Source organism: Anopheles nili, chromosome 2 (assembly GCF_943737925.1).
Source record: "Anopheles nili chromosome 2, idAnoNiliSN_F5_01, whole genome shotgun sequence".
In the NCBI taxonomy this organism is placed as follows: domain Eukaryota; kingdom Metazoa; phylum Arthropoda; class Insecta; order Diptera; family Culicidae; genus Anopheles; species Anopheles nili.
In genome coordinates, this window is record NC_071291.1 from 67,252,531 (window position 1) to 67,279,095 (window position 26,565).

At 51.1% G+C, this 26,565-nt stretch overlaps 2 protein-coding genes across 2 annotated transcripts in view; both read left to right on the forward strand.

Moving 5' to 3' along the window:
- The first annotated feature begins 286 nt into the window (after positions 1–286).
- LOC128720597 (regulator of microtubule dynamics protein 1-like) lies at positions 287–1,264 on the forward strand. The gene is made up of 3 exons (XM_053814273.1): positions 287–377; positions 438–991; positions 1,064–1,264. The coding sequence occupies exons 1-3, from the start codon at positions 288–290 to the stop codon at positions 1,119–1,121; spliced, it is 702 nt and encodes a 233-aa protein (XP_053670248.1). The 5' UTR covers position 287; the 3' UTR covers positions 1,122–1,264.
- Positions 1,265–3,675: 2,411 nt separating this feature from the next.
- The window catches only part of LOC128721709 (RNA-binding protein 24-B-like), a 41,555-nt gene continuing 18,665 nt past the window's right edge, over positions 3,676–26,565 (forward strand). The window contains exon 1 of the mRNA XM_053815489.1: positions 3,676–3,689. The gene's annotated coding sequence lies outside the window, so the exon portion shown is untranslated. The remainder of the gene's footprint in view (positions 3,690–26,565) is intronic.

The window sequence follows — 26,565 nt, forward strand, 5'->3', positions numbered from 1 at the left end:
GTTGGTTTTGTTTTGAATATACGCAAGCAACCGCGATCTCACGCTCTACAGCGCGCTCTGTCATCGGAAATGCTCGCCAAAATAATACGGCAGATAAGCGCACGCGAACACGCGAGAGCGAGCGTCGATGGTGCGTGCTGGAAGAAGAAAAAAAAACAGAACCAGCTGGCTGGAAATGGTTTCTCTCGTGATAGGAACGATGGACTCATCCGTCGCTGCGAAACCAGTTCCATTGGGTTTGGGCAGTCAGCGTCCGTCAGTGCAATTGTACCGGTCTCAAAGGCAACATGGCGGACACGCTCAAGGAAGCGGATCAGCTGTTCGACGAATGCAAGTTCCGTGAGGCGTACGAGCTGATCAGCAAGCATCGGGAAGCGGTAGGTCGGTGGTGTGTCGTGAGTCATGAGTGTGTTGCTAATTGAACCCCTGAATTAAAGGTCCCCGAGTATGACGCACTCTGGCGGTTGTGCCGTGCGATTTATTCGCTAACCCGTGAGCTTGCTGTGGATGCGAACAACAAGAAGCAGTTGGAAGCGTTCATCTTCGAGGGCTTTGGGTACGCGAGCCGGGCGTTGGAGCTCCAACCGAGTGCGGCCGCTGCCCATAAGTACTATGCGATATTCCTGGCGGAAAAGAGCGGCATTGAGGGACTGAAGGAACGTGTCCTGCAGCTGAGCACGATTCTGCGCCATCTACGGCAGGCGACGGAACTAGATGGGAGTGATCCGTTCGCGTGGTTTGTGCTGGGGAGGTTCTACCACAAACTGGCCGGATTGCCGTGGTTCCAGCGGAAGCTTATTCACACTTTCACGACTGACATCCCGGATGCGACGTTCACGGATGCACTGAAATGTTTCGATCGGGCTGAGCATGAGCAACCGAACTTCTTCCCGTTGAACCATCTGTTTCTGGGACAGACATACATCGAGCTGAAGGATCCTGTGAAAGCGCGTGCGTTCCTCGAGCTGGCCGCTAACCAGACAAACCCGCGGTACGTTTGATGGCACGCCTTTTCTTCGACCCTTTTTCATGACTTCTCCGTGATTCCTTTTTACTCTCGCAGCACTGCCGACGATCGGGAAGCTCAACGAGAGGCGACGGCACTGCTGAAGAAACTCTAGGCGCTCTAGCGAATCTCAATTACTCACTTTACCGCGTGTCCATTTGCCGGGTCTTATCGCGGATGCCGGACGGAACATGCAAAACAACCGAAAAAAAGAATCGGAACCTTTCGGAACGTGCTGTGCGAACGCGGACAGGCTTGTGGTAGTTAATGGAAGATAAGACATAAAATAAACTGCTAAAGGTGCTCGAAGCAGGATGCGCGATTGTGTAATCTTTAATGAGCATGGCCCGTGGTGGGAATTGATTTTATTTGGCGCAACATTCTTCGATGGGCATGGGGTGGGAATGTTTTTCGGTAAGGGGGTAGTCGAAGGTGTGAATTGATTGTATTGTTTGCTGCATGTCCTCAAGGTTACCGAGATTAGAAGGGAAGGTTGCAAGTAGGAGATATGTTGGATAGATAAACGCATAATTTTCATACCAACAATAATGTATAACAATAGATGCAAATCATAATCAACGATCAGCATCAACGATCTTACAAAAGATAGGTAATGAATCAACGTCGGGTTATAACTTAGTTTGATACTAATATGATAATTTACTACAGATATACTACAGATAATTTAATCGATACAAATCTTCTTTTCATTTAATTTTAATTTTACAATAGACCAATATCAAAAATAACGAAATTCCAACATGAATTTGCAGCTAGCGCCCTCTCTTGGATGATAGCCGAACATTCCTGTTTTAATGACTATGATATCAGGGGTCTGCAAACTATTTCTATCATTGGAATCAGAGTTAAGAATTTCATATGATTTTTACGAATATATAATCGTAGGGATTGAATTTAGAACATGGGCAGGAGCTTTCTCAATTGACTACCCAGAATGTAAGAATACAATTCGTGTAATAATAAAACTGCATTGTGTTTGACACTGCATTTCTGAATATTCATCAAACCAAGCTTCCAATGGCTGGTATCTATTGAGTATAATTAGTTTAATATTAACATTTATTTCATATATCAATTGAATATATTCTGTTTCGCATAATTTTGCTGATTTTAAAAATATCACCCATTAAAATATAAGTATGTCACGAAAAATATGACTTACGTTATCCTAGTGTGCTTCTATGCTTCGTGTTTTCCACAGAACCGATCGGGTTTTCGTTAGAGTGAGAAAGAATACGAAAATCCATATGTTAGAAACAACGACACGATTGCAATCGGCACTTGAGCCGAACAGCGCAGAAGCGAGAAGGCGATAATGAACGGCCTTTGCCAGAGCGAGACACCACAGCAAACGTTTGATGAGCAGCTTCGTAGCACTTTTCGAAATGCCAGGCAGCGTTGTATTTTTTTGACTGTTCGTTCGAAAGGTTGTTTGTCCGTGCGTGTCTGGAAACTGCGTCGTCGCCTTTGACAAGTCTCAACCGTTGCACGCAGCGGAAAATTGCTCTCCCGGTGGTTAGCCTCGACGTTTTTCCGCGTGCTTTTCTTACCCGCTACCATCGATTACCGGCGTGGGGCTGTTGTGATTATCGTGAGTCACCGTGAAAGCAGCGAGTTAGGGGAAAATCTTTCGCGCGATTCGAGCGGGCTGTGGCGGGCGCACTTTTCTCGTGCCCTTGATTAAACGGGCCACCAGATTAACGGCATTCAGAAGCAGTTAAATAAAATAACAAAAAACCCCTAACGCAGACTCGATGGTGCAGATCCGCAAACCGACCGAAACCTAGCGGAATCGAATTGGAGCGAAAGTCCATCAAACTCTCTACTTAGAGTCCTGAAGTGGAGTTGTTTTCACAAACCTTTGTTTGCGTCTTTTTGTGACAGTTATCCTTGTTGAAAAAAAACATCACCATCACGTTCAATTTGCTCGCTTTCGATTCCACAAGATTTCGACGGTCAATCGGACCACCGCTTGCCTAGCTCGGGTGTGTGAGTGTGCGTTTGTCCACCAAGCGACGTTTAAAGTGCAGAACAAGTTTATTTACCCTTATCGTACGACGTGCACGTACGTGCGTGCCCTTGTGTCCTTCCACGTTAACCGCCGCTTTCTTATCCGTGCAGGAGTGGGTGACGCTAGCGCTACGGAACAATAACCGAAAACAAGGTCCCGTTGTATGTTTTGCTCGCGCAAACCGTGTCCTTTTTGAGCGGCGTTCGAACGCCCGTTTAGCAGCGCTAGTCGAGAGTTCGCAACGCGCAACCCAAGCCACCGCGGTGGAAAGCGTGCAGTGAAACAAAACGAAGAGAGGCGAAAAATAATAATTGAGAAACTGAATTTCGAATTGCCCTTAGTGTTTGGTGGTGCTGCGAGATAACCGAATCCGGTGGTGAACAACCTCAACCCTCGTTGCGATCGATCCCGCGCGTGAAGGTTTTCTCGATTCGAAAGAATCAGCAATCGCCGGCGTGAGTTGTTAAGGCTAAGCAACACAAAAAAAGTAAGAGAAAAAGTGGAGTAACCTCGTAAGCACCCTCGCCGCATAATCCCGTCGGGCGGAAGCAGCGCAGCACTTCGGATTTCGGGCCCCCTCCCGTCCCTCTGAGCCCGGGAAAACCAGGAAAAGCGAGAGAAGCGCCACACCGAGCAGGGAAAGAGAAACAGGTAATGCACACGCACCATTATGAAGACGAGCCAGCCAACCCACGGCGCGTCAGAAGTAATAACAATAATAAGAGATGCTTCTAATTGCACCCACGAGGGGCCGATGCGCCGGTTGAGCTTTAGCTGGGGCCGCAAACACGAGCATTAGCGCAAACCTTTTCCCGCGATCGCGCCCACCGATGGGGGCGGTGGGTGGTATAACTGGAAAGTTTGGAAACAACTTCCCTCCCCAACGGTGGCAGATGCGCGGATTGGCGATCATTTTCCAGGGTTGTGCTTTTTCTCGAGCGAAATTCTACCGACGGCCGGGGCAGAAATCGAATGCTAATTCGGGCAGGTACAGTTACGCGCACTTTGCTTGCGGGTGAAAAATGGACCTTCCTTTCGTTCCTCCCTTTTCGGTTGGGCTGTTTCCCTTTTCTCTTCAATTCCGGTCAGGCTGGGCGATGAGAGAGAATAAAACTTGAACCTCCCCACCCTTCTGGAAGGGATATTCCGTACGCTTGCCACAGGGTTGCTAACTGTTGCTACATGGCGCACGGAAGCGTCCGAGGGGTGAAAGAACGGTGGCGCATCAGCGATTCCGGCGGATGTGCAGCATGCGTAGCACCGTCCATCGGACGAGTCGGTCCCTCGCCGAGGAGCAAGATTCGTTGTCCCGAGAATACGCAGTAATATCGAGGGGTGCTACGATTTGGCTCGGCAGCTCGACGGAGGGATACTCATTTTCCCGGTGACGGGTTGGGAAACTGTCACAGCAGGGGGGGGAGAAGGGGGGGGGGGAGTTATGCGTCTACCAATCAGGATCCAGCAGGGGTACAAGGATGCCGCACCTAATGCACATGAAGCGAACAAAGATGCGCACGGAATCGGCAATGAGTGACAGAAGGAAAGGCAGGCGTTGATTAGGCAGGGCTGCAGGGCAGGAAATTTATTCAAAGTTATCATTCGAGATTCGGGACTTCTTGTGCGTGTGTGCGTTTGAAGAATTTGACGAATCTAGCTCGAAAGTTTGAGCTGAACTTCAAGCCGTCTTTGAGCGAAAGATGCTACGCAACCATAGCATTTTTCGAATGAATTATGTACGCACTGCGCAGGGATCTAATCTATCCGCAAAGAAGCGGCCTTTAGACGTTACCTTGGAAACGCAGGACGTTGGAAGAGACTGCGATAGCTTGCATCGAAACGCACTTTCAGCAGTCAATCTCGAGCTCGTGTCATCTCATGTCAAATGCCAATTTGACGTCCTCAGAAGATGTTTATCTTGGACGGGTTCGAAACCGAATGGTAGCGTAAACAAATCAAACAAGCGGTTGGAATTCATCAATTATGTATGCTCCTCGAGAAGCTGTCTGATGCTGTTCGGAAAGCAGGCAAGCATTAAGCATTCAGTGCGATTTACGCTGATCTGGAAAACAAACGGCTCTACAGCGCCCTTAAACGTACCGCAATTAGTCTTTTTCTCAGTCCCTCCACCACTTATTTTCACACACTCTGGAGCGTTTGTAACAGCCGGTATGATAAACTAAACGTGCGGCTACATTTATCATAATCTAATGCGAAAAAATTGCCCCATCACCCCTGGAGGCTTCGAGGACGAGGATTTCCGCGATTCGAGGCTCACGATGCACACAACCGTTACACGGTTCGTGTGCCAGCTGAGATTAAGCCTTACGATTTGACCTCTCGCACCTGCCAAAATTCATCGACGTTACGGTGGGTTATGACCATTCGTGATATGTCCGACGCGTGCACCGTACAGCTGGTGTGATGTGGATAGTTGTGTGCGAACAAACGAAGGAAGCACATAGAAAAAAAAAGCAACAAACGCAAACTAACGATTTAATCATTCAACGCGATCTCGAGGCTGGGCTGCAGGCGAAATCCGCCCAGAAGAAAGTGCCCGCCTGCGGGTGAGGATGAAAACCGCGAGAGGAGGTGCTCGTTCGTGCCTTCGCTGGCTGGCTGGGCTGTTTTGGGCTGCCTGATGGGCGTCCAAAAACCCCCCTCTGGCTCTGGGTTCGGTCATTATCGGTCGTTGCGTTACGAAACGCATCTGAAGGCGGGGTGGAAAAAGGGCGAAAAGTGTCGGCAGGGCGGGAGAGGAGGGAGAGGGGAGGATGAAGCGCGAAATGAAAAAAAACCCGCTGCCTTCGGGCCCAGGGCCTAAAAGCCTGCCAGGCCAGCTTCACCCGCGGAAAGGCACACCCGGAACGCGAACGGTACGCGAGCACACACACGCATGATTCACCCGGTCTCCCCGGTAACGGGGGTTGCTCGAGGGAGGGAGAGACAGAGAGAGAGAGAGAGAGAGAGAGAGAGCAAAAACCATACACGAAGAAAGCAACAAGAAAAAAAATGCTCCAGGGTAGGGAAAACTACCGGCGTGGAGAGAGCGAATGAGTGAGAGAGGAAGCTTTTCGGAAATGAAGAAGCGAGAGGGCAGCGAGATGTCGGGCAAACATCGCTTCCATGCAGCGCGGTTCGGAGTGATTAACAAATCATTTTCAACCCGTTCGCGCCAACAACCCCCACCCCATTTGGGGTGCGAGGGCCGAAAAATGTTGTGCTCCCGCCAAAAACAAAAAAAAAAGGATGGTGGAAAATAATATCGAAAGCGGCCTCCGGCCATCGAGGGCTGACCACGCGGTTATTACGGGCCTGGCCATTATTATCATTCGCGATTGGGGTTGCTTGCATCTTAATGTTTCTGGCTGGATGCTGGCGTGGCTTTCCCTTTGCTAATGAAAATTTTCGCTCTCAAATAACCAAAAAAAAAAAGCCGGTGGAAAACAATCACCAAAAAAGCATCCCCACAAATCTGAAGCCACTGGCACTGGTTAAAATTTGGGGAAGAGCAAAAAACACGCACCAACATTGGAGCGCAATGTTGACGCGTTTGTCGATATCGCTTTCATCGTCCGTACGTGAATCGGGCTGTGATAAGGCGCCGTGAGCATGATCGAGTTAATCCGGCTTGGCCTCCATTCGTGCACGGTAATTTTTCACCGGCGCGAGTCCGATAAGCGCTTGGGAGCATGATGAGCGGAAAAGCCGAGCGAACAAGCATGGAAAGTGTGGAAAATTAGCGCGGTGTGCGCGTGGAAAAGCGTGGGGTCTGAAGCGTGGACCAGGTGGATAAGAAAAAACGATCCCAACGGCCCAGAAGAGAGCTACTCAAATTGAAGCCAATAAATCCATACTTTTTGAGGCAGCTTCAGCTGTAGTTACGGCCAAATATCATTCCAATCTCACCTGACATTCCCGAACCCGAAAGCGTGACATCTCCCAATCACATTTAGCGCCCTCTGGCCAGGTCTGCGCCCCTCACATGTGAGACTCTTGTTTGGATCGTTTGGTTTGGTAACCCTACACGCAGCGGTGAATCGAACCACGAAACAGCTGCTCCATATGTGTGTTTTCGCTGCTCCGATCGTGTTCGATCGCCCCGGGTGGGTTGAGCGGCCAGCTCATGCGTGTGAGCGAGATGCAGCAACAAGACACAAAAAAAAAATGCTCCCTTCTCGTGGCTACGCACTTACCCCCACCCAGCTGGCGTACGCCCTACCGAAAGGGTGGCTTGCGCGAGCAAAATCAGCCATCCGAGGCGCTAGCGCATGGAGCATTTTATTTAGCTTCATTTTTTTTCTCCATTTGTTCACCCGTACCATACCGCACCTCACTCTTCGTGCGTGCGCGGCTGTGTGTGTGTGTGTGCATACGCGCGTGCCCTGGTGCGCAAACAAACCCCCTCCCATAGGCCACACCACCCGGAGACCTCAACCGGTTGCGCGAATGCCCGTTTTTCCAACGGCTCCGTTTCGGGTCAATCAGTCAACGTCCGTCGGTGGTGGGATGGATGCGAAGGAGCGGGATGGATTGGCTCGCTGACCAGGCAGGCGGCAGGTCCGTGGCAGCTCTGCATTACGGAAGTGCCACTGAACCGTCGCGTTTTGGGGTTGGAAAAATCGAGGCGCGAGGTGAGTTCCGCGCGTTAACCGGCTCGCTTTTACCGACGAAGTATGTGGAAGAGGGTGGAAAAGAGTGGGGGGAAAAACGGGGGAGCAACCCTGGGCATCGTACCGTGGTGCCGCTATGGCTCTTGACCGCTTCACGGGATGTCATTTACACACCCCCTATCAACCCCCATGGCACATGGGAGAGAAATTTAGAAATTTGTTGTGGTGGAAAATTAATACACTTCCACCCGTTTGCTTTTCCCCACCCGGTTGGTGCGCAAAAGGTGAAAAAAGAAGAAGAATACACCAAAACTAAAACCTCATCCACCGGGAAAAACCAACGTCCGCTTCCGCTTGAGCAGGGGGTGCGTTACTGAATTATTAAATTTCGACCCCCACACTCATAAGTGGGCCATCGTTAGCAACATGAGCCCCGTTTTCTTGGCCCCTCTCTCTCTCTCTCTCTCTCTCTCTCTCTCGTCATAAACACCCCACTCACCTCCCCCACACAAGAGCTGATGCTCCTTGGGCGGGTGGTGTTCGGAAAAGCCTTTGTGCGCGCGTTACACCGCACCTTGGTCGCTGTTAAAACAGCTGTACCCGAGCGGCCATCGCGAATCATCGAGGCAACGGGTTATTGCTTTATTACCTTCGAAGTCAGAGCCTTTGCTGGGGTTGTTACGTCGGAGGGGTGGCATGTAATTTCTGACAGCCGGCCCACGTTGGTATCCTACAAGTGCGTACGTGTATTAACCCACCGCTAAGTGCGCAGGATTGATAGCGCGTTGCGTTCGATCGGTGATTGCGTCCAGCGCGAAACAAGGTCGAACGAATGTTGTACGCAAGGAAAGAAGATGGAGAGAGAGAGAGAGAGAGAGCGCGAAGAAAAAAAAACAAATAGGTTTAACAATCATTAATCTATCTCATTATGCACGCCCCGTTTGCTCGGTGGTACCAATCCCGCCCAGGAAAGTGCGTGAGTTACGCGTATGTTTGTTGATGCCTGAGATTCTGTTTTGTCGGACGATTTTTAAAATGAATCCCACCTTGGGAAAGGCACAGAACGATGGAGCGTTGATTAAGTGTAATTAAGATGTTTTTTTTGTGGCCCAATTCACCGAAGTGTTGCGGTACGTGCCTGGTATTTGGCGAAGAGATTGATTATGGAAATGTAGAAAAAAAAAAGGATAAGAGAGAAAATTCACATCGAAACGAGCAATCCTGTAGTGACAGTTCGCCAGTCGCTTTTTTACTTGCCAACGCTTGCTTTGTCTTTGTTGCTAAGCTGATGCAGTTACATGGTTTCAAGAGTTGCCAAAACGACTCCTCCACGATGGGAAAGGTGCCAAAGTGTGCCCTGCAATTGCCAATGTCACGGAAGCTTGAAGGTTAATGGTGCCTTATTTGGCGTCCACTTGGAGCTCTGGCGCATGAAATTCGGTGGATTTGCTGCTCTTGAATTCGAATTGGCTGTTCACGAACTTTTTTTCTTCACCTTCTCCCCCACAAATCATGCCAGCTGGATTCATTCATTTTCGTCCTTTTACTGGGCGAATAAAGTGAAACAACAAGGAAAGCACAAAATCGAAGCCCACCAAGCGAATCTGTGGCACGTACAGACGTGTGTGCTCTCGCGTCCTTTGTCTGCCATTTAAAAAGCCCCGAACGAATGGATGGATGGAAAAGAAGGAAAAGAATTCGACTGCGCGCTCTCCCGCCCGAAAAACGGCGTCCTTTCCGAAGGGGACCGTCAAACAATGCCCTCTGATCCTGCGCCGGACTGCGTGTGTGTGGATGTGTGCGTACGTGCCCTAGGTGCTGGTGGGTTTGTGTAAAAAGCACACTACTCCTGCGGCGGGTTCGGGATTTTGCAAAATTTGTCAGAAGGGCGTCTCCTTTCGCGCGCTCCGATCCGTCCGATCCCGTGCGGCATTATCCCGAGTTTTCCCGCCGCCGAAAACTAATCACGAGCGGCACGAATCGTAATGGCTGCGCCCCCGGATGCTGCCGGATGGTGTGCGTGAGGGTCACGGGATGCGACGAGGTGAGCGGGAAGGATATTGACCCCCGTAGGAGGAATCCTGCCGTACGGAGTCACCCCTTGTTTTTCTCATGTTGCACAGGATAACGCATGGGCTTTCGTTCTCTTGCACACATACGCAGGTTTTCTCTTACCTGTCTCTTTCTCACTTCCACACAGAGACTTCTTCTATCTCCGGGACGCATTCCTATTGCGTATCGCATGCTGCAATCCGATTTCGAAACCATGTCCTAGCAACAGAAGCGATTGGCCAGACTACCGACGGCAACGGCAGGATGTGTTTTTCCTCGTTCTTCCAACACCACACAATTCAAAAGCACACACACAGAGACGGCGGCATTCAATCGCCGAACCGTGGGCCCCCCCTAGGGACCAAGCGCAGGGAGAAATATTTTTCATTAATTTACGCATAATTTGAATAGCTGTTGGTTGCGTACTTGCGTCCGGTTCGAAGGACTAAATTTGTTTCTTTTTTTTTTCTTGTTTCCGAGCTTCCTTCCAACGCCTGCTCCCATCTGTTATCCAGCTCACCGCGTAAGGGTCCCGGTGGCGCACTGCACGGCTGATCATTAATTCATCCTCCAAGTGTGTACTTGCCGCCGTTGCTAGGGACGGTCTCTTTGTTTTCTTCTTCCTTCCTGCGCCCCGTTTAGGACCTTCAAGCCTCCCGCCGTGCCTTGTTCTCTCGCGCGCGCGGGTGCGTTCGTGTTGTTTCTTGGCGCAGTTTAATCTGTTACTTCTGGGCTCGCTCACGGGACAGCTGGGATGCTGTTGTAAATGTTTTTTTTTGGTTCATTTCTTCTTACTCGCGGTGCTGCTTTCTTTTTTTCCGTTTCGCTTTAAATCCGCACGCCACACGCTCGATGCAGCCTCTCGTGGGCTAGGGTACTTTGTTGCGATTTTATTGCAGTTTGAAATCGCTTTTATTTGATGGGCTCAGCCCTCTCTCGGCTCTCGGGTGTGCGTGAGTTTGTTTCTTTCTCGCCCTAGCGATCGTAGAAAGCGAAAGCGTCAGCCTGCAGATGAAGAAGAAACTCCCAGCCTAAAGGATGAAGGAATTTAACTCGCTTGTTTGTGTCGGTGATATACCGCGCGCGATGTGAGAGAAATGTGGCTCCAAACATTATCTGCCTTTCGCCAGAATATCACACCCAAAACACATAAAGACCCCTCCAGGAGGGCTCTGTAGCTCACTCGGAGCCACATTCGGTGGGGTCTTCGTGTTTCGATCCCCACTCGAGGTTTCGGAGGGTTTTTTTTCCACGAGTTTTCGCATCACCCCACCCGGAGGTCGCAACGGGTCTCGGCTTACGGTTATTATGCTAATGCCTGCTAATGCCTGCGGTCGCGCACTAGTTCCCATGATGGCTCTCTGCCAGGGTCCTGCGAGGCCTGTTGCTGTGTTTGCCCCCACGGCGCGCTGTCTAATGTGTACCGCGATGTGGAAGTGGTGGAAAATTAAAAATAGTCCACCGAAACAAGACCAGCAGCGAGAAAAAGGAAAAATGAAACAAACTCCCGAACCCGCAGCCCAGCCGTGTGTGGCCTTTTATTGGGCTCCTTGTGCAGTCAGTGCGTTACGATTCCGGCGTTCTTTTCCTGCATTTTACCGTGAATCCTGCCGGCTGTGTGCATCCTCTCGAAGGACATGATGTGGTAGCGGTTGCCCTTTAGCAAACGGAGGTGATCGAGCACCAGACACACATACCCACACGAACACAACCTCGATCGCGCCGATCCAAGGGGGTCATGGTCCTGTTTTTGTGCGCTCCTTGTGCCGTCTGCCCGTCATATGTCGTGCAGGACGAAACGCCAGACCATAGCGGAACAGGCGATTGATCCGGGAGAGGCAAACCACATCCAGCTAACATCTGTTTTCGCAGCACCCCGCGTGACCGGGTCGATCACCAGAGGGATCAAACGCTGTTCGGGTGCCTTCTTTCCCAACTGCTGCCATTCGTTCGACTGTGCGTGAACGTCATAACGTACCGTTTTTTTTGGTTTTTTTCGCTGTTGTTTAACAACGTTTTCTTACTCGTGTGCACGCCGAGCTTAAAACACGAGAATGTGCGTTTGCGTTTGCTGCCTCTTGCGGTATGCATTCCATTCCTCGAAGGATGTATGCGTGAGGAGCTCGCGTAAGGCTTTGCAGTTGAGTTTTTCGGAGGCATGCCGCATGCTTGAACAATTTGCTCGATTGGATTGGTCTCGACTCGAAGGATCTTCGAGGAGGGAATTTTGCTGCGTGCCTGTAGGGGGTGCGTTATGTTTGACAATTCGACGCATGTGTACGTGCGCCGGGATGGCGATTACGTCTATCGTAAAACCATTCGATCGTACGCTCGCGCCAGCGTGATCGCTATTGTTGCGTAGATCGCTTTTTATTTTCTTCGCTTAGCTTTTTTTCTCGCTCGAAATCACCCTCCCGCCGGGATTGGAAACGTGCCTCTAGGGTGTGTGTTTTTATTTTCTCTCCACCCCTTGATCCATCTCTTTCGCTTGCATTCGCTCACGAACACAAACGCACGCGTTGCACTCGTGCACGCGTTAGCTTCCGCGATGCTGCTGCAGCGGATGTGCAATGGCAGACGTTTGCTCGGGCAGAGAGAGCCACAACAACAGCAACAACACCTCGCTAGCATGCCTGCTCGGGGTTCAGCGTGAGAGGGTGGAGAAGACAACTGAATTCACCCATTCGGAAGCGTTTCCGATCGGGATGGGGGACTTCCCTCGCTTTCCAACCAATTGCACCAACTCCCCTTGCATTGTATGTGGTTCATTTGTTTTGAGCGCTCGAAACAACACACCACCGCTGCATTATGCTCCCTTGAAACCCCCCGGAACGGTAGCCATTTCCACGGGTCCCGTGACGAGCGCAAACACACCCCGGGATGATGAGATGGGCTCGGCTGTGACACGACGCGCGGGTGCATCGTGTGTGTGTGTTGTGGCATTGTTTCGATCGGTGCTGCATCCTCTGGACGATTTTTTTTGTTTTGCTTCTCTGCACTACATGTGGAACGCCATTCCGAACGGCTTCCGATCGGAGCGGAACGCCACGGCGTTTAGTAACGGAGTGCAGCACCACTGCGCTTGCAGCGAAAAACCCCTAATGCTTGCTTCTAAGCGAACCAACACCCCGCTTAACGCTTGTGCCAATGGTGCTGGCAGGAGGGAACGGCAAAAACGGTACGGCCCGGCACACACATGTGTTCTGGTTTGGTGCAATTCTGACTAAAGGGCAGTGTTGGCGAAACGAAATTTGTTTTCGTTTTGAGAAACCCAGAACCCAGAAGCTTCATGATTGTGAAATAATACTTTTCTAAAGGTTCTTACATATGAATCTATTTTTAAAAATATCTAAGCAGACTATTTATACATATTTGACCAGCTATCGTGATGTACATGCTCGAACAATACTCATATATTTGTCGTCTCGAAGTTGATAATCAAAACGAAATGACTAATCCAACATTATCAATTAGTACCTTCGGTACGGGCTTATCAGAAATCGTTCAAGATCACCTGTAAACGAGCTGATATAGAGTGCATGAAACAGTTGATAAGGCCCAGTTGAATGCAGTCCCAGGTTTTATTTTTTTATTTCAACAAGGTACAATGTTCGATAACACAATCAATGCTCGGCGGCTTTGTGTACGAACAAATCTGAGACCTGCTACTAGCAGCTGATATGGTGATATTATTGCCTACAGAACTAGAGATTTCGTTTAAATTACACCCCGTTTCCCAGTCAGGCTGCAACTTCTATGGGACGATAAACCGTGCTTTGACAGCCCTGACCGCAAAAACGCCGATTTCTTCCGCATGTTTCGAAGACGAGCGGCGAACGCAGCGTTCCGAGGCGTGTTGTAATTTTACGATCGAACCGCATGGTGCACACACCACGATCTTCAGCCTCAGCTACTCCAACCGCTTGCCTGTTGCTTCTTACGCCCCTGTTGCAGCCCGGTTCGCCCAGTGCCACATGCGGGAAGTTCCCGTTTTTCCTCACGATCAGTCCGTGGCCATTTCCGCGCTCGCGCGCCAGTGTGTTCGATAATTATTGCGGGATTTTTCGGTGCTGCCGTGGAGGGCGCGTAATTAGCGGTGGTTGTGCGTGTGCGCGATCCGAAAAAACAACCCCCCGAAAGAAAGCTTCCGATCGTTGGGGGTGCTTGTCGGGGTGAGTAAACAGTGTTTTATTGCCGGCTGATAGTTGATAAAGAAAACGAGGAAAAATACGATTCCCACCACCGGCTCACGGCGGAGCTGAGCCGATGAATCGAAGAAATGTCGGAAAATCTTCACAAATCAACCACGGGGCCGGTAACCATTTCTCACCGCTCAGTGTTCCGGACCCCGAGGGGGAGTGAGCTATTATTTGTGAGGCACGCGTGGCCGCAATGGCATCCGATCGGCTTCCGAGCGCCCGCTTGTATGGTTGGGGGTTGGTTTTTTTATATTTTTTCTATTCCATTTCCATTTCTTCTATTTATTTTCGGAGCCACCGACGGGGCGCGTTTATGCGGTTTTTGGGTCGGTTTCGTTCTCCGCGACCGCGTGCCTGCTCTGTATGCACATACATTTCGGTTTGGCCAGTCCGATGGTAATTACTGGCCTTTCGCGTTCACCTTTCCATCGGAAGGTGCCGCGAAAACGCGCCCGACTGTTTGTTGCCACCCCCCACCGGGGGAGGAAGGTGTTGCCCGGGGGGGGGGGGGGGTCACCTGAACGGGGGGCTGTGTCGCGCCCGTTAATGGTTCCCCGTGAGAGTGCACGAATGGGGTAAGCTTAAGCCACCCTAACCGGCTACAAACGAGCCCTTTTACTGCCCGATTTGACGTGGGTAGGAGTTTTTATTCGGGAGAGAGTTGAGCTGCTGATTGTCAATCCATAATTCGTCGACTCAAAGGCAAGCTGGCTCTCAGCAAAAGGGTCTCAAAGCTGAGGGAGCCAATTAAGATTTGATTTGATTAACACGCGTCGAGCAACCGGGTTCGATTTTGAGGTTATGTGTTTGCGGTGGGTAGCGTTACTTGTTCTTGGGGAGAGTTTGACTATTGTAGCTTTTCATTCGTTCGCAAAAGCTATTCTTTAACATGAAAGGCTGGCCGATATGTTGGTGTGATCAATTCATGGAGAGTCGTCGATCCGTTCGCGAGACGCTCCTGTTATCTGCCGGAAGTATCCCATCCAGCATGTTCCAATTCAGCACTTCGCAACAATGTGAAACGGGACGTCCAAGGATGCCATGAAACACTTGTGCTGTGAGCGCGTCAGGGCCGATGTGGCCCTCGGCGTCAATAGCGCACATCCTTTTTTCCCCGCGGCGGCTCAAGGGCGCATCCTTTTGTGCGGGAAGCGCAGGTTCCACTTTCACGTGGGTCCTTTTGAATATAAGAGAGAAAGAGAGCGAGAGAGAGAGATGTGGGAGGACAGAACAAAGAGAGAAAGAGAAAGTGCTCTTCTTGCGGGATATTCGCTGAACTGTGCAACTTCCTGGCGCACATGGTGCGATGGAAAATATGCAACCAAAGGCGCGCATGGCAAAATATCGATTGGTTCCTTCGGTTCTTTCCCTTTCTCGATTCCTCGCAAGGGCCTCTAGTTGAGGTTAGCGTTCTTCCCCCCTTCCATGGAGGAGAGGCAGATTTGTGAAGGGATGTACTGCACCTTTTGCACCCGCACACCCCGGAAGCTGTGACTTTCTTACATGCCCTGCTGCGGCTGATGATGATGGTGCTTCAAAACAGAAGAACTGCTCATTCAACATATTGTCAAGAGGAAATTGAATAATTCGAGGCAAGGTTTTCCTAGCAGCAGAGGTGGCGCGGCCGGCACACGGGAGGGTGCAGCCGCAAATTACAAAAGAACCAAAACCCCGGCTCTTGCACTCCCCCCCCCCCCCTCACGAATGGGGGTAGGATTGGGTGGCATGTGATTCATTCGTCCCGTTTCGGGGTCCCGTTTTTTTGCCAACGGAATCGCACCATCGCCTGGCTCGAGTGGGCGCTTCCTTCAGCCGAGTGCACGGAACAATAAAAAAGGGTCAGCAGAGAAATGTTTACGTCTGCCGATATTTTTCACCACGTCGCGCACCGGCCTGTGGGGGTGGATGAATTTTCCGCGAGCTATCGTGGCAGGATTTGAAAGGAAATTATTAACGGACAGAAAAAAAAGGGGACGTGCCCTGGAGGGCTTACAGTGCAGTGTTCGCTGCAAAGCCGGCCCTTCTGATGAATGCAATGGATGCTGGCCGTGTGTGGGTGCGCTTCAGGGCTTAGGGAGTGGAAAAACGCCGTGGAAATGCCGCTCAACCCACTTCCTCGCTACCCTTAGTTCCTCGGGGGGGCAGTTTTTGCAGGCAAGCGAACCGGTCTGGTTTGGATTTCTCTGCGTTTTATGATACCGCCTTTGTTCCGTCGCTGAAGTTTTCGTCGGTTTTTTTGTTTCTTTTTCGAAGTCGCCCGGGCGTGTGTTGGCCTCGTACGTACGGAGACCGTTCCACCCCGCGTGGAAGGAAATTTTTGGGCGGTGGAAATAAACGCGAAAGCTGCGAATAATTTTCTCGTTAAAGATTTCCTAACGATTGTTCTTCTTACATCCTTCTTGCTTGGACGCTCGGTGCGAGTGCGCGGCAGCCAGCCATTCGGTCATTCGGTCGTCACCGTGGTGTGGGTGGTGGGTGGGTGGTAGGGTGGTGGGAGGAGACGTTGGGTTGGGAAAATGGGCGGCAGGCAACACGTGTTCCCCGGCATGCGGTTTTTGCTGCTGCAGTCCGTGTGACTCTCTCCCTGGGAGCCTCATTCTCTCTCTCTCTCTCTCACTCTCTCCGTTTGTCTCTCGCATCCCATCACGCGAACGTTCGGTGGGTTTTCTTTGTGTAAAAATAGTCTCCGAAGGTGGTGCCGCCATTGCCCTAGCGTGGGAGGGTTTGTGGAAACCGCGAGTGGTCGAAAACAGGGCACCAGATTTATTCGAAACCGCGCCATCCGAAAGCGGAAGATGTTTTGCTGCGCGATGGTAACAGCTAGTTCGGTCCTTCCGGGCGTCGGAAAATGTAAAATTAATACAAACCCACCGTCTCAAGTTTAAGATTTAGCCTCGCGTGGGGGTGCGGTTTTTATGCAACCATGTTTTTCACGGGGAAAAGTTTAGCGCTGGTTGAATTATTATCAAATTAACTCAAGCGCCCCTCTCGGAAAGGGAAAAAAGGGGCCGCGCCATCACCGATAATCGCAAGATAAACTCCGAGTTGCCGTTTTTCCGACGGAAATGTGCCATTCAGGACGACCAGGAATCCTGCGGAACCGTGGCGAGAAACGCTCTTCAGCGGCGGCACCTTAATTAGGCATTTGTATGCCGAAGTGCATCTGAGTGTTCATTTTTTATTCCACTCCCTCACAAAAACCCATAAATATCCTCCACCTTGGCAGCCAATTTCGCATCTGTCGCGCTGGCTGTTATGATGGTTTAAAGAGATACCTGCCTCTTTTCTTTTCCTTTTTTTTCTGGGAGGTTCATTTTCCCCGCTCGGGGTATTCTCACGTGCGGGATATAACCGCAGCCGGAGCTGAGGGTTTTCCCCCCAGGTTTGTATCCTTACGCGGCGTGCTAGCGCTTCCCTTTTCCGGCAAAACAACCGAGAAGTGTATCGAATCAAGCTGCCACCGAAGAAGAACACTCTATTGAATTGCCCGTAGACGATTTCCGATCGGCACGATACGGCAGCAACCAACCACCATCGCTCGGTGGCAGGAAGAGTGGTTTTAAATTTCACGCGGCCCGGGAGTCGGGTGCATCATAAATTGATAAACCATACCGACAACCCCGCACTCGATGTGTGTGTGTGCGCTCTACTGTAACGAGCAGCTAGCAGGCAAGCAGGACGCTTCGGTCCTTCCGGTTCCGGTGTTTTACCGCTTGCCCTGTTTTTTGTTGTTGTTGTTGTGCACTCCACCTTTTTGGGGAGAAATGTCCTTTCCCGTGTGACGCCGGCTGCTGGTCGCACACGATAGAACTGCACCCCAAAACGCGAACCTCTAATACGTGCGTGTGCATGCAATCGTGTGTGAAGGTTGATAAATGTTGATCGGGAAATGCGCTCGCGCGCGCGCGTGCACCCATGTAAGTGAGAGCGAAAGAGAAAGCGAAAGGTGTTAGGGGGACTTTTTCCGGGTGCGCTGAGCCACGGCACGTCATAATGATGTGTTTCGAGCGTTGAAAGGCCGCGTTGAGGTTAATATTTGATAACGCACGGCCGCCGACCCTATCCGGGCACTGGAAAGGGGGTGGAAATGTCCTGCGAAAAGGCCAGTGGTGGGGGTGCGGAATCACACCCCAAGCCCGGGTTTTTTTTATTGTTTGTGAGATTTTCCCTCCGTCATCCGGGGGGTGGGCCCAACAGGACCCTTTGCGCCTGATTGGGAACATACTAACGGTGCACAATGGGAAAATGAAGGACAACCTCCCCACCTTTACGGCCTTTTCCGGTTTGGAGAGCATGGGTAGGAGAGAACGAGACCGAGCGAGTGTGTGTGTGTATTGCAGCTCGACCTAGCACGCGGGGCCGTTCATTCGCACGAATCAAATCGAATTAATGGAGTGCACAAAGGCTCCCGATAAAGACCCCTTCCGTCCGTTCGTCCTTTTTTTTGCCTGGACGAGGTGTAAGCGAGAGGGTGGTTTTTTTTTGTTGCTCTCGTTACCACCGGCCACACAATGGTTGGGGATCATAAAAATACCCCCACCACAACGACGTGTGATCGGCCCCAGAAGGACGTTTGCTCGTTCCGGAAGCCGGCACCCGGTCCGGGCTCGATTATGCTCGATTCCTTGCTACCCTTGCTGGGGGGTGCATTCCAAGGGGTGGGGGGGAGGGGACACCCTTTTGTTCTACAAATAAACCACCAGGTCCGGGTTCACCAGCCCGTTCAAGAGTGCGGGCTGCTCTGTAAGCCGATCTGCAGCTGATTAATCGACAGAACGTGTGCGGTTTCCCTGGGGTTGGACGTTTTCTTTTTGTCTTCATTTCTCACCGTTCCTTTCCATGGTTTCGGTTTCCTTTTTCGTGCGTTTTGTGTCGCCCCCTCTTGTCAAGGAAAGGTGACGCTTACACACACACACACACACACACGGGTGCATTCGAACACCCCGGCAGCAGCTGTTCGCCCGGGTTCGAAGGTAAATGACCCAATTCGCACCGCAACGATCTCGCTGGCATATCCCTTTGCAACCTTTTAAATCTTCCGTAGCCGTCGAACCGTCTGTGACCCACGCGAATTGTCTGACTGTGTGTGGTGAGTGGTGGGGAATTCCCAAACTCCTGGGTCCTTGCGTCACGGAAGGACTAGGGGTCCTTTTGAAGGCCCTTGGTGGCACCCTTCTCAGGCGGCACCAGATGGTACCGGTTCCGTGTGTTGCGACCCGACCTGAGGGGCATTTAAAAGGATCGCCTCGAAGGAGATCCTTTTAAACGGCCAAGTCACAACCAGCCGCCTGACGACCTACCTTTTGTTCAACCGTTTTCAACCGTCTGCGAGGAGGAGAGCACGGTGTGCGGTGGCGTTGTCTCTTTTTTCTTTTCTTTTCTTCACTACCACCATGCGTAATACCTTTTGGAAAGCTGGCTCCAAAACCCCTTGCTCGGGAGGCGTCTAGTTTGAAGCAGAAGAAAAAGGACAGCGAAAAACCCGGCTGCGAAGGACCTCCCTCTTCTGCGTGCGTCCGTTTCCGATGCATGTGTAATTCCTGAAATCGTTTCCCCACACAAAGGGAATTGAGTGTGTTTGTGGGGGACGGAAAAAAGGGTCGGCGAGAGAAGAACCGGAGAGGGAGGCCTCTTTGTCTTTTCCATGTTCCCTTCTTTCGGTCCGAGCCGTGTTGGATGTGTTGGTTCTGTTTTCCCTGTTCTGTTTTGACCATCTCCTCCATCCCTAGTTCTAAGGATGCATCGACGCTTGGCTCTGTATATGTGTGTATGCTCGTGAAACCAAACCACGCGCCATAACCTTGGGTGAAGGTGTGCAAGGATGTGTGTGACTGTGTGTTTGTACGCGCACGCGGCGTTCTAAAAGGACGAACGGAGGGAAAAACAAAAAAGGACCCAACACAAATCGCCGCTGACGGCAAGGATCTCGGTCGCGTAGAGAAAGGGAGTGAATAAGAACAAAAAAAATGAAAAAAAGCATGACGCCGTCTCCCCGTTCTGACACGAACACACATAAACAAGGCACAATTATCCTTTCGCGTAGATGTTTATTACGGTTTTGATGTTTGGAGGGGTTTTTTTTATTCCTCTGCTTCTGCCGTCTCTAGTGTTGTACATTTTCGGCTCGTAATATCCTTCGTAACTTGCGCCATTCGATTGTTGATACTAGGGGTGCCTTTTTTTTTTTTCGTGCGTTCTTTCCACGTTTTCCACGTACGCACCGCTCCGAGGTATGTTGTGCTATTATCCAAAACATACGACGCCGCGTTAAACCCCTGGCTTCAGGCGTCCAGGAGTTAGAAACGCACACCGTTGGAGAGAGAGAGAGAGAGAGAGAGAGAAAAGAACACGCTCGGGAAAGGATTCAACACGAGCGAACGTGTGGCGAGCCGTAAAATCATGGCCCATGGAATTGGTTGGTGTGTTCGTGTCGTAAAGTATCCTTATCCATTGGCAAGGATTTGTGTCCCACCACCACCACTACCACTAACAAAAACCATCCCTGCGCGCCGCTGTGCCGACGGTAGCGCGCCATCAATGAAAGCTGCAGCTGCAACAACTGGCGCGCGAGTGCAACAGCGACAGGCTGCCAGTTGTTGCCTCATAAAAGTTGCATTCGGACCCCTTGCTGCGGTGGAGGGAAAAACGATTTTCCCTGCTGTCGGCGGATTTTATCGAACATAATGTCATGCATGCATGCATGCTCGTATTACGGTATGATACGTTATAATTATATTTTTTCTGGGGAAAAACTGCATATGCCGCCGCGGTGCTCGAGAGTGTGCGTGCACGCAGGAAGAAATTGCCAGCGCCCTCGGACAAGCGACAACTCATGTCACCCCCATCGAGCACTCGAGGACATTGCGTATTGAATACTTTGTTCGTTCTTGGTTCCCTCGTTGGTTTTCACGTCTCAAGAACGAGTTCAATCTCAAAATGATGCAGGATCTACATAAATTACCCCAAAACCGTACAATTGCCATCAATTGAGTGACATGATTGAAGCAGACCGTGCACCACGAGAATTGGGGGAATCACTCGGAACTGTGTGCGAGGTTTATCTCGAAGCAAAATTGACGACGTAATACAGGACATTGGCGGATTTGATGACGTCGTGGCACGCGCCCGGCGGCATCTTTCGTCCTTTACTTCGCAATAGTTACTGCGTCATGTTTACCCGTGGGTGAAGGGGGAATAGCAGTTGGGGAGGGCTTTTGAAAGATAAACAATTTCTCTTCCCATATCGACGGAACATCTCTGCGTTGGGCAATGACATGTACTTCTGTGGTGTTCTTTGTGTTGCGGCGAGATGCGCCGTAGCCATTTGCGTTTCACCTAGTTTAACTGATTAATTTTCAACTCGTGCAAAATAGACGCGCAGTTACAGTGTCGTATAAACTGTCAAGCTACTGTGTGTTGTTGTGGCAGCTGCGTTCGTGATGTAAAATACTACCGAAATACTACCTCGATGACAGTATGCCAGCAGCTGTCAAAATTAATGGTGCTTTTTTTTTCATCAGATTAGCATTTGCATGCGCATTAATTGTGGCTTAGCGGAGGAAAATTGTGTTCTAATGAAGATTTCTTCTCGTCATTTGGGCACATTTAGAATGTGTTAGTATCTATCGCTGCCAAGTAACGGATAAAGACAGTTATCTGGGTGTGAGGTTTTATTTAGTAGCCGCTTCCACAATGTGTGAGAAAATACATCAATGCTCCCAAACCCTTAAAGCAAGATCCCCACAAAACACAAATAGATGCAGCTAATATCTGCCCTAATGATGTGGCTCCTGTGTGGGCATTGTCTTCCTCTGGTGGCAAGTGAAGAATAAAAAAGAAACAGCTACATCAGTATTCTGGCATTAAACGGCAGAATCGAGCACATCACCATCGGCTAACGATGTGTTTCGTCTACTCCTGCCATCCGCCGCTACAGGGCCGTGATTAATGGACATTTACTCGACGGGGCCGCCCATTGGCAGGACGAGCGATCTGGCCGGCTCCCGATGGGGTCGATTTTACTGTCGATTGCGCCTCTGCGCGCCATCGAACGGAACGAAGTGATTTAGCGGAATCACTTACCACAATAAGGTGGGACGCAATTTCGCTTTTCTCGCTTGGCTGTTGGAAAAGCTGAGATTCGGGAAATTCTTGCACCTTTTTTTTTCTTTTTCCTGTCCGTGTCCTGCCCGCTCGAGTGACACTTTGCGCTTGCGAGCATAAATGGCACGGGATATTTCCCAGGAAGGCGAAAAACAAAAGCGCTTCGAAAGCGAAACGCTTCAAGAGGTTGTTCATTTGATGGTCTGTAAAAAAATAATTAATTCCATTCCGATAAACGTCTCTCACGAGACTGGCCATTCGTTGCACGGTGGAGCCAACTGTCACTTGCAGAGCCCAAAAGGACGTCCAATCCACCGAGTGGGGGTGCTCAGTAGTGCAGCTCGGTAGTAAAGTTTCGCTTCAGCCGCTGCACACCAGCAGAATGCCGAGATTAGTCGTGTTCCACACACCCGAATTGTGGCCAGTGGAGTGGACCATGCCAGTGGCCTTGCCTTCCAAACGCCAATCGTTTCGCCTTCACAATGGTTCATAAATTACGCCTGACTTGACCTCACTGCTGCGTTTGACTTGCGGCCGCAAGGATACGTGGCATCTTTTCCCCGCAGTTACAAAAGTCGAGCTAGCTTGCCGGAAAAAGGACAATGCACCGGACGGGCCAACGGATCATGCGTGTGTGCGAGTCGTGTAGCATTGACGGTGGCCAAATGTACCGAGTGACGGGACGTCCAGGACTCCAACTCTCACGCTTCGTCCTTTAAACGGCAGCATCGCATGATGATAAATCGTTGCATCGTGTGATGTAGCGCTCCCTCTGGTCAACGGAAAGTAGTTCTTTTTTTTTTGTTGGTCCTTCGGGTGTCTCTGTGAGTGTGCGAGTGAGGGGTTTATGTGTCCCACCCATCCACGGTTCGAGCTATTAGCCGTCCCATTAGTATCGCGGTTGCGTGTTCCAATGGTGGTGACCGTGCGCGCGCGACAACCACACGGCACGGACATTTCACCTCTCCCTGGATTGGGGGGGGGGGGGGGAAATGCTGGGAAATTTCGCTCCACCCTCCCCACCCACGGGACGGAACCTGCTGAAATTGATTTGATTTATGGACGCCGTGCAGACACAACCACGCCGAGCCTTGCTGTTCCCGTGAACGTGGAGACATTCCGGTCTCCGGTGCGCATGGAATGGCGTCTCGCTTTCTCGCCGCTCGATTCCCGCGTGTTGGGTGAAATGATTTGTGGTGTGGAGAACAACAGGAACAAGTGAGAAAAAAAAACCAGCCTCCATACGTCCGTCCGAGAGTCCGTCCAGCAGAAGGAGCTGCTGCACACGCCGCGCAAATGGAATGCAAAGATTACACATTCCATTAGCTGAGAAAAGCCTCCCCCCCACTATTGCCCTATCCGGTCTGGCCGCGTTGGAAACGTGTCGGTAGGTGTGATAAAAGCTCCCCAGCCCAGCAAAGAGCTTCCCTTTCACCGAACCGAAGAGGACGAACACGAGCTGTGTTATGAATTAGTTCTCAATTGCCGGAAGTGGGTGCCTTCGCCGTTCTGGTTCTGGTCTCGCATTCCAGTCCGATGTCCTGGCAAACTGGTCTTACTGGCTTGCGTTTACTGGGTCCTGGAATTTTCCACCCAGTCATCGTACGTGAACAAATTACACCTCGCTTGGAGGGGGATGGAAACACGGAATTTTAAAAATATCAAAATACCAAAACGGAACCGTGCACACCTCCGCGTGCAGACCCGCGCGAAGAAGTAATTGAAACAAATGGAAATCGAAACCATCCTCGCAAATGGGCGCAAGAAGGCTCGGTCGCGCTTCCACGCGGACCGAATTATGCTGCGAGTGATTCCGATCGTTTATCGTCGGTCCTTGTGCGCGCTCCCACCCTTTACGGTGCTGTGCTAGGAATTAAAATTCACCCCTTCATCGCGTACTTGTTGGCAACCCCGAGCCACGGATAGGGTGAGTTTTCCAACGTCCCTGCGAAAGAGCCCTGTTCTCGAGAAGGGGACTCGTAAGCAGCGTGCCGGGGGTTGCTCGTAAAGTTTCCACCCCATGCGATGTGTGTGTGTGTGTTGGTGCCAGCACAAACGCGATGACAATTGTGAGCTGAGTCTGTTTTCCCCATCCTCCATGCGAGGGTCGTTTCGATTTCCACCATGTTGTCCGTGGGGAAACTCTCCCCGGGTGGGCTACCGGACACGGGTTGCATAAAAGTGCACCGATGGTTCAGGACCTGGGAAGGCTGGCTTGTGCACTAACACCAAAACACAAACCAGAAGCTGGTACCCGGAGGGAAAACATTCGGACATAATTTCGCCCCCCCCCCCCCCCACGCCCACGCAGGAGCTGGCTGTAAGGGAAACGGCTTTCAGGTTCGGTTTTCAGACCCGTTACCAGTAATGGTCGAGACGCGTAATGTTCTTGGCATAAACTCGTAACACTGTTCGTTCGCTTCTGGTTTTGGACGAAACACCCGCGTAAGGATGAGCCGAGCAGAAGCTATTAGAGGGTGGCAGGAGCTTTCCCCGTTCCGGTTGCACCTTCCGTGCTCACTCTCTTTCTCTTTCTCCCTCGCGAGTTGCTTACTTTCTTTGTGCTTCAATTATGTGAATAATTTGAAACGAACGAGCCAAAAATGTTTGCCCGAGTGCTTGGCGGCAAGAAATTTGATGGTGCTGTGACGAATCCACGTGACATCAAAGCCATCCTCCCCCACCTCCCATGGGTGGTACCCTTTTCCTTGCGTTGTGGAAGGGAAAAAAGGACCTCCGACTACCGGCCTCCGGGGTGGATTTGATTCCCACCGGTTTGGCCACACGAACAGACGGGAATCGACGCGTCAAAAGAGGGAGCGTTTGTACGGCTTCCCTGTTTCGAGCCGGTGTTCGAGGTTGTCCAATGGCTAACACTTGGCTTGGTTGATAAACCGTTTCGGCGTGGGCGGAAATGTCGAGTGGGGCCTTGAAAGGACTACCCCGGCGGGGGGGGGGGGGAGGGGGCGGGAGCTAGTGGGCGAGTTTTAGAACAGGAAAGCGCTTCCCTTACCGCCGAAGCCGAAGGATTCAGAGAACCTTGGACCGGTTCTGGGGCGTCTTGGTTTGGCAGACTGGCAGGTTGATGTCTAAATAGCCAACGTGAATTATCCTTCCTTTCCCATCCTGGGCTCTGGTTTCACGTCCCCCCCCCCTGCTTTACGGTCATGGTCGCTCCGGCACACCCCCACACAAACACGCACACATGGCTGCATCTAATTAGGGTGTCCATCGCTGCTGGCCTGTAAACGACCGGTTTGTGCATCGGTGTTGGAGAAACGAAGCCTCACGGGAGGGGTTACTTTCAGCCCTTACTTCTGGCCTTTATCATCCTCCCTTTAGCGAGTGTTCCGCGCATCGGTCGGTATCTGCTGGTGAAGTTGATAAATTACATCCGATGACCTTTCGATGGTGACCAGTTTACGGGGGCCGCTTCCGATTTCCGCTCCGTTTCGGGGATCGGTTTTTGCTCTTCACCCGGCACACCGTGTTGTAGCCACTTCACGCGGGAAACCACCAGGAGAGCCTTTTAAAACGGGGTGTGGAAAACGCACAATACAAAAACGACAGACCCCCGGAAACACTTGAATGAGTTCTCATTCATTCGGCGGCTTTGCCCGCCGCCGTGGCAAGGGCTGTAAATGACGCAAACATTATCGGGATACGGCGAATTAATTACATGCGTACGCGCCACGCCGGGGCCATACGTGTGGCGTGGATCGAATGAAGTGGAACCCTTTTTTGTGTATGTGTGTTGCCCCGGATGCCTTACGCACCCTGGTGATGGGGTTTCCTTATCCACGGGTCAGAGAGTTCAGAGATACGACGATATGTAAAAAGAGGCAAACAATCAGAAAAAAGGATTTTCGCTGCCGTTCGTCCCCATTTGGAACACATTTTTACGATCTATTTATTTTGTCTCAGCCCAGGTAATCTTACGATGTGCCTCCGGGAGCGGTCGATAAGGATGTTTTTTTTTCGAGCTTCAGAGATGAAAGAAAGCGAAAAAGGTATGCTGGAGTTCAGGAGAAACCGAACCGATGCAGCGCCAGATGCAATCGTCACTCACGTCATGTTGTAGCATGGTGATCCTTGTGCTCCTGTGTTTTCGTCCTTACTGTCGCTTCAGTTTCCTTCTGCTACCGACGGTCGCTCCATTTGACACCCGGTTTGCATAGCAATCGCACCATGACGGTGAATCCGTGTGTCGTCTTCCCGATGCCACGGAAGCAAATGTAGTTTACGATTATTGCACTCGTCCTGGTGTCCTTCGAGTCCTTCGAGAAGCAGTTGATCCGCTCGTGGTCTGGGAGCCTTCTTGCGCATCCTAAGGTCACCAAAAGGCACGGGTTCTGGTTGTCTCGCAGCAAATCCATCCCAATACCCGTCGTCGCTTTTGTTCCCAGCGATGTTGGCTTTTCGACAACCCAACGCCAAGATTTACGGCGCTTGGGATCGAAAGAGGACGGCCCAATCGAATGCCACTGACGTACGGTTTCCTGTGCGGCGTATGTGCACCGGGGATGCGGCATAAGTGGGTTCGTTGTTCGCAGAGAGAATTAA